Here is a 13,054-nt window from a genome sequence, read left to right as displayed (position 1 = left end):
TGGATTAACATTCTAAAAAGTGGTGCTTGGACACGAAGAGGGCTCAAAACGTTGAACCTCGCGTTATTTCGTGACTTATTATTATTATTTTACCCTTTTTAATTTTTTTGGCACCCAGCTCACACCTTTTTTTAAGCTTTTTTTTATTAAATAATTTTTAAATTGATTTAAAAATTTAAAATTATATTAAAAAAAAAGGTTTTTAGGCCTAGGCTAGCCTCGTCTAACCCGAAATTTGATTTCCACACCTAATCACGCTTTATAGGACGCTGCTAAATACAAGTTCAATACTATATTATATATGACTGGTGAAAGAAAAGTTGTCCAAGTCTAATGAATTGGATTATATTAAAGTCACACAAAAGCAGACTGATAATCATATTACAAAACAAGACTTCGTGCAAAACACGGAGTATGTTATCATTGGAGGAAAATCACGCTACTTTTTAATGTCCCACGTAATAGAAAATGAAGTCTTGAAGTAAACTGGAAAATGACACAGAAAACAGGCCACAAAAACAAATTTCCCGCCAGTCTTCCCGTCTAGACAAGAGCATATATTATTCATAACGAAAATGAAGCTAAATTTCATGAAACTGTATTACTCGAGCTTCAACGATTTTGCAATGTCAATAACAAAACGGTATTTAACATCAGATTTCACGAGGCGATCCATCGCGGTGTTGATATAATCAATGGGGATAATCTCCACATCTGGTAATATGTTATGTTTTGCTGCAAAATCAATCATCTCTTGGGTCTCTTTCATTCCTCCTATTCCACTGCCAGCTAATAACTTTCTACCTGCATTCCATTGTGGATGTTCAGCAATAATGTCAAGGCCCAAGCGGACCTCAGCAGGTTTCACCGGAGAAACTACGAACCACTCCGAAGTCCGGTTCGATTATAGGATAAAAAGAGGAAAACTGGAAAGCATGAATTTAACTAAACTACCGCATGGTTCACCCCTAGATTTTACTTTTATTTTAGCACCAGATCAACCCTTTGAACCTTGACCCTTTGCCTTTTGGAGGTCGTTGCCAGGCCGGTTTTTTAAGCATTGATGTTAAGCCATTATTTATTATTTTAAAACTTATTTCTTAGAAGTGAACTTTGTAAGCTTATATAAACCATGTTCTGAGAGTCCGAAGGACCAAGAAAATGAGAAACATCTATTGAATTGCTTACTTGAAATCAAGGGAAAAGCTGGCAACTCGAGTGGCTTTTCCGGAGCACCAACCAGTACCATCTTTCCATGAGGCTTCAACAAACTAATCAAGGGTAAAATGGGGTGATGAGCAGATACAGTATCAATGATCCCGTCCAATGTCCCAGTTGCAGCCTGAACAAAAACAAATATAGAGATTAATGCGGTTTCATGTCTCAGAAGAACAACAAAATATAACCAAATCCCAATTCCTCACCTTCATCTCCTCTGGATCACGACTAACCAAAAACGAGTCGGCACCAAGTTTTTCAATAGCTTCCTTCTTCTTATTAATAGATGTACTGATAACTGTAACCTTAGTACCAAAAGCCTTGGCAAACTTCACAGCTACATGGCCAAGCCCGCCAAGCCCAACAACACCAATACTCATTCCCGGTTTGTCAAGTCCAAAGTACCTCAAGGGGCTGTAAGTCGTAATGCCGGCACATAAGAGAGGAGCACCAATGTCGAGGGGAAAGTTCTCAGGCCATAGAACAACAAAGTGCTCATCAGCAACCATTAAATTAGAATAACCTCCATATGTAATGGTACCATCAACGTAAACCGCGCTATAGGTCAGTATCATTTTAGAACAGTAATTTTCAAGATCGTTGGTGCATTGATCACACTCGCGACATGATCCAACCATACATCCAACTCCCACTTTGTCCCCAACCTTGAATTTCTCCACCTTGCTACCAACCTCGGTTACTTCACCCACAATCTCATGCCTGCAATAAACAGCCTAGTTCAACAATTGCATCGGCTACCTTCAGATGAGTGATCTTTTTTCTAACTTTAATGTGATTCAAACAGACTAACAGAAACTATCACATATAGTTAGCATTTAACATATATGATTTAGTTTATTAGATCGAATATCCATTGAAGACAACTTAAAAACAAGCCATTATTAATGCAACTTACAACCGGCGGTTACAAAAAACCAAAGACAGATCTCTTTGTTTGAATCGGAAATGCTTGTTTTCAACCAAATATGTCACAAGGATTTGTTTAAATATTTCTATATTCTTAAGGTCAGATTCAACTCTGTTTAATCTTATCAAAACCATGAAATGTCCTCAATTTCAAAAATAGATAGCTGTCACACGTCAACCAGAAATAACTACAACAATATCATGTGTAAAGAAAGACAGAGAGAGGAGATGTTACCCAGGAACAAGAGGATACTGAGTGAAGCCCCATTCATTCTTGGCCATATGAAGATCCGAATGACAGACCCCACAATACAACACTTTAAACTGCACATCATGCTCTCCAGTCGCCCTGCACATCAAATGCAGTGTAAATCAAATCAGATCAAACTAATGTGAAATCGAAACAATACTAGAAATGCAGATCTATACCTTCTGGAGAATTTGAATGGTGAAAAAACCCCAGATGTGTCTTTTGTAGCCCATCCAACAGCCTTGAGAGGGTGCTCTGTTTCTGGAGATTTCGCCATTTTGACTTATTATTATAAAATTTTAGAAAAGTGACAGAAAGTAATATGATTGCAAGCGATGGGTCGTTCTGGAATAGACCTCAGCGCTGCCTCCCACTGTATATATAGCCATACTCCAGGAATATGGCGTAATCCTATACGCCATCAGATCCTTAAGATTTTGACGCGTGTCTCTGACTTTTTCTAGTGCGCTATTAAAAAGGAAAAAAAAAAGTTTGAACACCAACCTTAAGCGTCCCCACCATCCTGTCCCTAGAGTTTTGTAAAAAAGGTAAATCTCGAAATGTATCTCAACAAATCAGGGAACAAGAGCTATATGTATACTGCGCCTACAAGGAGTATGGACAATTTGTAATGTAGGGGGCAATTCACACTCAATGACCATCTCTCTCTGATCTACCATTTTCTCGCTTATTTACTAATAACCCATCTTTGGCCCTTATTATTTGAATTTATAATGAGAGGAATAGCATTTTTAAAAAAAATTTGTGTAGTTGAAAAGTTTTCGATTTGAGTTTAATATTATTTTATTGAAAATTATGTGATTGAAAGTAAGAGAAAGAAAATATAAAATATTAAATTAAATTGAAGAATTTTAAAGGGGGCTAAAAAATAGACAAATGTTATATTTTTAGGTTAAAACTTAGACAAATCAAACATATTTAATTAATAATTTTTATCTTTTATCTTCCCTAATTTTCCTTTAAATTATTATAGTATTTTTCCTCCAAATTTGGAGAGTCATACTCATTATTTAAATTAAAATAATAATATAAAGAGTTTCTTAATGTATAATTTTTAAGGATTGACTATTTAAAATAGATAACATCTTATATTTAAACTAGTCGCATGCCTGTGCAATGCACGGGCTGTGTTATTTTTTAAGATAATATTAGTGTGTCTAGCGTTAAGGATTGATGAGAGATATGTGCATTAGATTGATTTGATAAGGTAAATTTACATATAATGTAACTAATAAAAACTATAGTCACGATACATTTAGAGAGCATCAGGAAATAAAGTACACTTTAAAAAAGAAAAAAAAACAATTAGCAAACAAAATTTAAGTATATAAAGGGACCTGAACAACATGCCATCATTTTCCAAAAGTTTAACAATGATATTAGTAGTCTTGAATGTGCACACTTTGTATAAATAAAGTTTTGAAATTTTCAATCAAGTATACAGTCCTAAAATAGATCAATTGGCTTTAGTAAATATATATGCGTGCCGACATAGAGAAAGATAGAGGGGGAGGGAGAGATGACTAACAAAATCATTTAGTACCCTACAAGTATTAAGCATACTTGATCTTTCATTTAAAGAGTCCAAAGACACTTCATGTTTATCGGCACACACAAAAGAATATAACAATTGATCATGACTGGGAACCCATGAATTAATGACAAAGGTTAGTTACCTGACAGTTGAATGTCCACTCTATCAGCACTGTCCATGACCATAACCATAAGACCAGTGTTAAATGCAGATTCGCGGAGCCAACCATAAGTTGAGAATCTGCACATAAAAAACAGTCATTCAAAACTTTATCATGCATAGAAACTATAAGCTCCTACTTTTAGGGAGTTTATTTTAAATGACATACCTTCAACCTTTGTAACATCAATCATGAAACCAAATTGAGGCCTATGAAATGGATTAGGCATAGGCACCTCATTCAACTGTCAAAATAACAAGTTAGAATATGTGGAACAACATAATCAGAAAGATAACATCGTTGAATTTATAAACCACTATTTCTTATTTTTTCTTGTTACCTTCGATGAACTGGCAGGTAAAATTGTAGAAGGGGGAACCCATGAATCAATGACAAAGGTTAGTTACCTGACAGTTGAATGTCCACTCTATCAGCACTGTCCATAACCATAACCATAAGACCAGTGTTAAATGCAGATTCGCGGAGCCAACCATAAGTTGAGAATCTGTACATAAAAAACAGTCATTCAAAACTTTATCATGTATAGAAACTATAAGCTCCTACTTTTAGGCAGTTTATTTTAAATGACATACCTTCAACCCTTATAACATCAATCATGAAACCAAATTGAGGCCTATGAAATGGATTAGACATAAGCACCTCATTCAACTGTCAAAATAACAAGTTAGAATATGTGGAACAACATAATCAGAAAGATAACATCGTTGAATTTATAAACCACTATTTCTTATTTTTTCTTGTTACCTTGGATGAACTGGCATGTAAAAGTGTAGAAGGGGGTGCAAAGCCAAGCAATACTACTGCAACAGCACCGTCTTCCAGGAGTGCAAGTGAATTAGTCTATAGAAGTAAGAAAAATTATACTAAAAGAAAAGCTTGACTTTTTTGCAATGCCATAATGGTAAGTGACAATGTGTGTAATATGATTGTCTTAAATCATTAACATGAATGCATTGCCATCTATATTTTTTTATTACTTTTCATGTGCCACATACTTTTAGGGAAAGCTGAGAATGCATTGAACAGAATTAGTTGGTGTATGAACACATGCATTTAATTTGTATAAACAGATGCTTATCACACACATACATACTCATGCGCACACGACGCAATTTTTTTTTTTTTTTTTTTTTTTTGCAAATTTCAATTTTTTTTATTTTTAAATAACTTAAAACAAATTTTTTACTCATAAGTAACTCTTTACATTTTAGAAATATACTTAAAATTTGAAGTTAATATTTTTAACTTATAAGTAGCTTTTACAATTATAACATTTTTTTACTCTTAAATAACCTACATGATGATAAAAATAACTAATTGGATGAAGCAAATAAATCGGGCCGAAAATTATAGAATTGGAAAAAAAAATTATTTGACACCATACACATAGATATTTCACACAAGTAATGTACTTCATTAGAAATAATAACATCTACACGTGAGAATATTGCAGACGACAAACTATTTAAAATAAACACACATTCAATCTCAAGACAATGACTCCATTTTCAAGCAAAATCTTAAACTAAGTCAAAAGCATGCACCATAAATGGAGTAGTAGGTGCATCAAATATAATATCAATCAAAAAGGCATTTTTTGCAAACACTTTGTTTCTACTGGTTGAAAGTTTAATTTTGCTTCAGTTCGAAAGTATTTAAAATTAACACATAATCCTGGTTTAAATTAATATTGAACTTGGAATTGAGGATAATTCAGAGATGTGTGATATTAAGCAAATTTTATTCGAAGGAAAATATGGCATCAGCGGATGGTGATTCGGCTCATTTATATTTGTTCTTTTACCTTTGAGATAATTGAAAGGCACAAGGAAGAAAAGGAAGTTAAACCTCTAACGATACATGTATGTGAACATCTTCAATATTGCCTAAGAAAATAATAGACACCGATACTGATAACCTCATTTTCCTGCAAGGTTCAAGAAATGCAGTTTCGCAGAAAATCACAAAATTTGAGATTGGAAGTAAATCAAACGTGTACCTAATGCCAACAAAACTATACACTGTGAAAAAGAATCAAGAATTTGCAAACGAATACATATCTTAAAAGTATTATTTTATTATTTTTATGAAAGCAGTCAATTTAACCCAAATTTGATTGCAAAAGCTAATCGTCTGGATTAGCAAAACATTAAATCCTCCTTTATTTATTTAGAGAATCGGCTAGAATTTTCATGTTAATTACTTCATTCATTTTTATTAAATCCTTATATCTGTCTATTTACACATTCTAATACACAATAACGTTGTCAATGTCTCAATTAAACACTTCAATTTCAATAAACATAACACGGTGGCTACTCACCCTTTGGTTTGGTCATAAATTTGTAAATTTTTTGTATGCATCCCTCGCAGTTTAACTGCACTTTCAAAACCGTAGTCGTCACAACTTGCTGTAAACAAATAATTCAATATTTATTACAAATTATAACTAAAATAAAATTAATTTAAAAGTACAAGTGCAGTAACTGCCTCGTTCTCTCTTTTAAGGTAGTGTATGATTGATATGATATATTATATTATGATCCACAAAAATGATGACTCTACTTACAACATGAATTTTTCAATCTTCAAACTCTTGCTCTAGTCCCTCAAGTGACACGTCATCACTAACAAAAGAAGGCAACAAACTCACAAAACTTAAAAAATCATTCAAAATTAACATGATTACTGTTACAACAAAATTAAAAACAAGAAAAAAAAGTTTTTACCTGGGAATGTCATAGAGAGGAGAACAAAAATAAAAGAACCTATAAGAAGAAGAACAGTCAAACAAATATATTTTATTGAAGAAAACATTGAAAAATTTGGAATTTCTATTTTGAAGTGATCTGTGTTATTCAATGTAAAATAACAATAAAAAAAGCAACAAATTCACAAAATTCAAGAAATCATTCAAAATTACCATGATTGTTATTACTTCAAAACTAAAAATAAAAAATAAAAAAATATTTTCACCTGGGAGCATCGTAGAGAAGAAAACGAATATAAAAGAACGTACAAGAAGGAGAACTACAAAATAAATATTTTATCGAAGAAAATATTGAAAAAATTGGAAGATTGGAAAAATTAGAATTTCTATTTCGAAGGGAAATGCGTTGCTCAACATAGAACACTACCCAAATGACAGTTATCAAATTAAATAGATTCTGAAAATGGAATGAAAAAGGAAGTTCAATATGAGACAAGCGTGTGTGTTTTGGATTTTACCTTTTTTCTTCCTCAGTTCGATTTGATTGTGGTGAGAGGAGCTAACCCAAAATACGTGTGAAATGAGAGAGAGAAAGAAAGTAAAAAGTAACTTCATATGGGAGAAATTTGTGAACAGTTGCTAAAACAAAATGGATGAAAGTGCAAGATAAAAGGGTTGAATAGTAAGAAAACCAGTTTTGGAACAATGTGTAAAATCGAGTGCTACAAAAATGATAAGTAATACAAGGATTGCCCCTTTTAGAAGAAAGAAAAGAGAAAATAAAAGTAGTGTAAGTAGGGCTGGGCAAATCTCCCGAACCGAACCGACCGAACCGAACCCGAACCGAACCGATCCGAACCCGACGGTTCTTGTCAAATTAAATACCCGAACGGGTATCTGAATTGAGAACCGACGGGTACGGTTCGGTTCTCGGTTCTAGACCAAGAACCGAAGAACCGAATAAGAACCGAATCTTTCTAATTTTTTTTTATATTGAGTAAATCAAATTATTTTAATTTTAATTTTTTCTAAACAAATTAACAAATTAATGATTTCTAAATCCAAATTTTTGGCCCAATAATTTGTTTCATTTCTAATTTTTTAATTTTTGGCCCAATTACCCATTTTATTGTTTCATTTCTTAGCCAAACAAATCAAATCCACTAAATAACCCTAAGCACCTACAATAAAGTGTATAACATTGTCTCGACTCTCGCACTCACTCTCGCAGCCTATCTAATATTCCAAAGCCTATACAATCGTCGGCCGACACTCTGACCTCCGATCGAAGCCGTGACTTTCCCCGACTGAAGCTTTGATCGTAGCGATCATTTGAACAAGATAGTTTACTAATCTCTGACATTCCAAAACTATTGAATGTATCATTAGTCGTATTTATATAACGTTGTTATAAATGTTAAAAAATTTAATTATAGTACAGAACCGAACGGAACCGAACCGAATGGAACCGAACCCGAACGGTTCCATAATTATATTTGGACCCGACGGTTCCATAATTATATTTGGACCCGACGGTTCCATAATTATATTTGGACCCGACGGTTCCATAATTATATTTGGACCCGACGGTTCCATAATTATATTTGGACCCGACGGTTCCATAATTATATTTGGACCCGACGGTTCCATAATTATATTTGGACCCGACGGTTCCATAATTATATTTGGACCCGACGGTTCCATAATTATATTTGGACCCGACGGTTCCATTTACTAGATACCCGAAAAGTTCGGTTCGGTTCGCTTCTAAAGAGAACCGAACCGAACCGACTCGCGCCCACCCCTAAGTGTAAGACAAACCATTTTGATCAAACCCATTTCAAACCAGTGAAAATGTGAAAATGTACGAGACAAAAATGAACAGTCTAATGTTGTGCGAGCAAAAGCAATAATTTCCACCAATCCACCAAAAAGAGGGGGGGGGGGGAATCCTATAATAAATAGAAAAAATTTAAATTGAAATAATTTTAATCTACCAATTCACAAATAAAAAAAGATGAAAATTTTTTATAAATTGAAAATATTTTTTTAAAAAAAATCTCTTTTCACGGAGAGAAAAGCAGTGATAGAAAGTATTAATTTCAATCATAAATGAAAGGAAAAGAATTAAAAAAAATCAAAATTCTTTTATAAATAGAAAAAATGTAAGTTGAAAAAATTTAAAATAAAGAAAATTCCTCCTTTCATGGAGAGAAAAGCAGTATTTGAATAGATATATTTAAAACATACATAAAGATAAAAGAAGTTAAAAAAATTATATATTTTTAAAAAAATCAAATAGGGAAAAAATTATGTTCCGTGCACGGAGTGCATATATATATATAGACATTTTCAAACTATATTTCGAAATTTTCAATAACAATCTAACTTTAAAAATTTATCGACGATTGTACGATAGTCGAATCGATAAATATTTTATATTCTCTCGAAACTCATTTCGAGAACTATATCATAAATACATCGAATGATCTAAATGAATATCGAAAATAGTTAAACGGATATTAAACGTATGTGTTAAAAAAATGCATGTAAGTCGTTTTTCTTAAAAAAAAAATCAATTATTTTATTACTATTTATTATTTTTTCGCAACAATTTTCTTAATACATCATTTTGCTCAAGAAAATTTATGTGGTATGACGTAAATTTTTTTCTCCATGACCAGAATGAATATATTTTTTTTTTTACATTTTATTTACAATAATTTTTTATTAATATAATTTTAAAAATTTGAATAAATGGGATATGGTTAATAATTAATAACATGAGAATTAGGAAAAAGAGCATGGTGTGTTAGATTCAAAGTAAGGGAGAAGTATTGCAGTGGACGTGACATTGTACTCAAATGGCATGTGACAAAATTTCTATAGTATTTTTGAATAGAATTTTTTCTGTTGCCAAACCAGTTCCCAAACCGGTTAAGTTATTTAAAAGTAAGAGAATAGATTACACTATCTAAAAGATAAAAAATTACTTATAAGTAAAAAATTCACTTCAAATTATTTAAAATTAAAAAAATTTATAATTGTAAAAACTACTTATAGGTAAAAAAAATATTAATCCCTCATTCTCTTATAATTGCAAAAGTTACTTATATAAAAAAAAATGTGAACTTAAAAATTTTTAAGTATAAATATTTAGATATATTTAGTTTTTAAAATTAAATATTAATAAAAAGATTAAACTATCAAGAATGTAAAAAGTTACTTATAAGTAAAAAAAATCACTTCAAGTTATTTAAAAGTAATAAAAAATTATAATTGTAAAAATTACTTATAGGTAAAAAAATATTAACTTCAACATTTTTAAATAAATATTTAGATATATTTAATTTTTTTAAATTAAATATTAATAAAAAAAAAGTACTACAAATAAAAGTAAAAAAAAAATTGCATACGGAGGTTTGCTAAATGTTTGGTATTTTTTTTTTAACTTATGTTTTTATATTCATTTTCAAACTCATTACGGGATATCAAACGAAATCGAAATATTACATTCTTAATATAATTTTGAAGTACTCGTGGCATAGTATTGCATATCGTTAACATTGCGTGAAACAGCTAATTGTAGCAAATGTTACAGGACGTCAAAATATGCATTTTCAAACTATATTTCGAAATTTTCGATAAGAAGCTAACTTTAAAAATTCATTGACGATTGTACGATAGTCGAAACGATAGATGTTTTACATTCTCTCGAAACTCATTTCGAGAACTATATCATAGACACATCGAATGATCTAAATGAATATCGAAAATAGTTAAACGGATTAAATGTATGTGTTAAAAAATGCGTATAAGTCATTTTTCTTTAAAAAAAAATCAATTATTTTATTACTATTTATTATTTTTTCGCAACAATTTTCTCAATACATCATTTTGCTCAAGAAAATTTATGTGGTATGACGTAAATTTTTTTCTTCATGCACGGAGTGAATATGTTTTTTTTTTTACAATAAATTTGTTTATTAATATAATTTTAAAAATTTAAATATATAAGATATTGTTGATAGTTAATAGCGTAAGAATTAAGAGAAAGAACATGGTGTGTCAGATTCAAAGCAAAGGAGAAATATTGCAGTAGACAATGGTGTGTGACAAAATTCCTACAGTATTTTTAAATAGAATTTTTCCTGTTGCCAAACTAGTTCCTAAATCGATTAAGTGTGAAAACGAGTGTGACAAAAATGAACAGTAAATCCTCATTCTCTCTTTTATGGTAGTGTAGAAAGTCTCTTAAAAATACTCTATATTTAAAAGTAAGTTCCTATATTTAAAATTTTTAAAATAGAGTGGGTTTGACTCTCCTAATTTAAATGGACAAGCTCACTCTCTATTTTTATTGTACAATGATTGCTTTAATAAGTTATATATTTCAATATTTTACTTCTTAAATTATTCAAAATATATTTAAATTAATTGATCGTTGACATACAAAAGATTATGTTAAATTAAATATGATAAGAAATCGATAAATATTTTTCTTAGAAAAGTAAAATGAAGAGTGAAAATAAAGAGCATAGTTGAAATACATAACATTCTTTACTCTATATATTTAGGCCCTGATTGATTAACCATTTTTTTCATGGAATTAGGAATTGATTTTCCAACTTCCACTTTTGCATTGTTTGATAGCATTTATTTTCTTGGCAAAGTTTATTCTTATTCCTCCACTCACGCGCCTCTTTTCTTGGATTTTGTGGAATTGGAAGTATTGTAGAGTAATTTTTTTTCCTTTTTTTTTTATGGCAATAGAAACAAATTTTAAGAATTATTGTAAAAAAAAATATTTTCCTTTAATTGAAAATTTTATGTAAAACAAAGTCAAACGAACACTAAAAGATAGATGATTTTCTTGATTGATTGATTTTTATTTTTTTTTTTGCAATGGAAACAAATTTCATCTCCAATATCAGTAAAATTTATCACTTTAATTGACAATTTTCATATAAAATAAAGCCAAACGAATACCAAAAATACTTTTATTTCAACGAATTTCACATGAAAAATTATATCAATCAAACACAATAATTTACAATTCTCAGGAAAATAATTTCTGGACAATTCAATTCACTGGAATTCATTTTCTTTCCACCCAAATTCTATCTTCGCAATCAAACGGACCCTTATAGATTCTTTATAATATATATGATGCTCTTATTAAATAAAAATTCTTTGGAAATGCTCTAAGCACTTTCAGCCCTTTTTTGAAAATTCATGTTTTTATAGACTTATTTTCAAAATGTTGTAGGATTTTTTCTAATATTTTATTTGTTGCATCTGTCATCCTAAACCTTTCAAATGTGTGTATCTAAAGTCTAAGTGGATGAAATCCTTCCAAATTGTCGTCGGTTGACCAAGAAAAATAAATTTTCTGACATTTTTTTTACGAATGTCTAAATGGATAACAAAATTTCCCTTACATCTAAATGGATGCGGTTTCGCCTCGCCATTGAGACTCTTTTCCAAGCACACGTGTCCACCAAATGGAGGCACCAATCAATAGAAAAGTCAATGATTGGCCAAATTCAGACGAGTGAAGCCCACTCTACCGTCGAAGTCCTCTACAACCGAGGCCCTTCATTCTGAACTCCCTCATCCAAGGGCTTTGGATTAGTAGTAGTTCACAAAAAGATCATAGTATATGGTGAGTGATTAATGTGGCCATCTACAGCCCAATTAAATCAAAATTTGTCAACCTAATTAATTAAATATGCTGACGCACTCTAAAGGGCGACTCCTCTTTCCCCACACACTTGAGGACACCATATGGCTAGTGGACGATGGGATAGCCATGATGAGACATCCCAGAGGGTTGAATGCAGCCACATATGCTTAATCCAACGGCTAAGATCACTGTTGTATCACTATAAATATTAAACATTGTAACTCTTTGAATCTAATGCAACTCTTTACACAAAGAAAATTATAGTTTGCCTTTTCTCTCGTTTATATTCTAGCTTGCTTTAAAATTAGATTATATGGTTTTAGTTGAATTGCTTGTGATTGATCTTTAATGTGCAATCACCCATGAATTTGTGGTTGATGTCCGAACATTTTTGTTTATTGTCTTAGAATATCTCCCATGTTCATGCACCGTTATTCTTTCGAACCCCATTTTCGATTAAAACGTGTCAAAATTTGCTCGCCTAGATTTTAGTGGTCCTAATATCTGTTGTGCACAGCACCCTAAAC

At 31.3% G+C, this 13,054-nt stretch overlaps 1 protein-coding gene across 1 annotated transcript; it reads right to left on the bottom strand.

The window, feature by feature from the left end:
* Positions 1-309: 309 nt before the first annotated feature.
* On the bottom strand, positions 310-2,762 carry LOC111373464 (8-hydroxygeraniol dehydrogenase-like). The gene is made up of 5 exons (XM_022995997.1): positions 2,575-2,762; positions 2,381-2,494; positions 1,425-1,938; positions 1,189-1,342; positions 310-804 (listed from the first exon to the last, which is right to left on the bottom strand). Exons 1-5 carry the CDS (start codon positions 2,670-2,672, stop codon positions 602-604), a joined length of 1,083 nt encoding a protein of 360 aa, XP_022851765.1. The 5' UTR covers positions 2,673-2,762; the 3' UTR covers positions 310-601.
* Positions 2,763-13,054: the final 10,292 nt, after the last annotated feature.

This window comes from Olea europaea, unplaced genomic scaffold (assembly GCF_002742605.1).
Source record: "Olea europaea var. sylvestris unplaced genomic scaffold, O_europaea_v1 scaffold1135, whole genome shotgun sequence".
NCBI classification, from domain to species: Eukaryota; Viridiplantae; Streptophyta; class Magnoliopsida; order Lamiales; family Oleaceae; genus Olea; species Olea europaea.
Note: the sequence above shows the minus strand (reverse complement) of the source record. Positions and strands in the feature narration are given on the sequence as shown.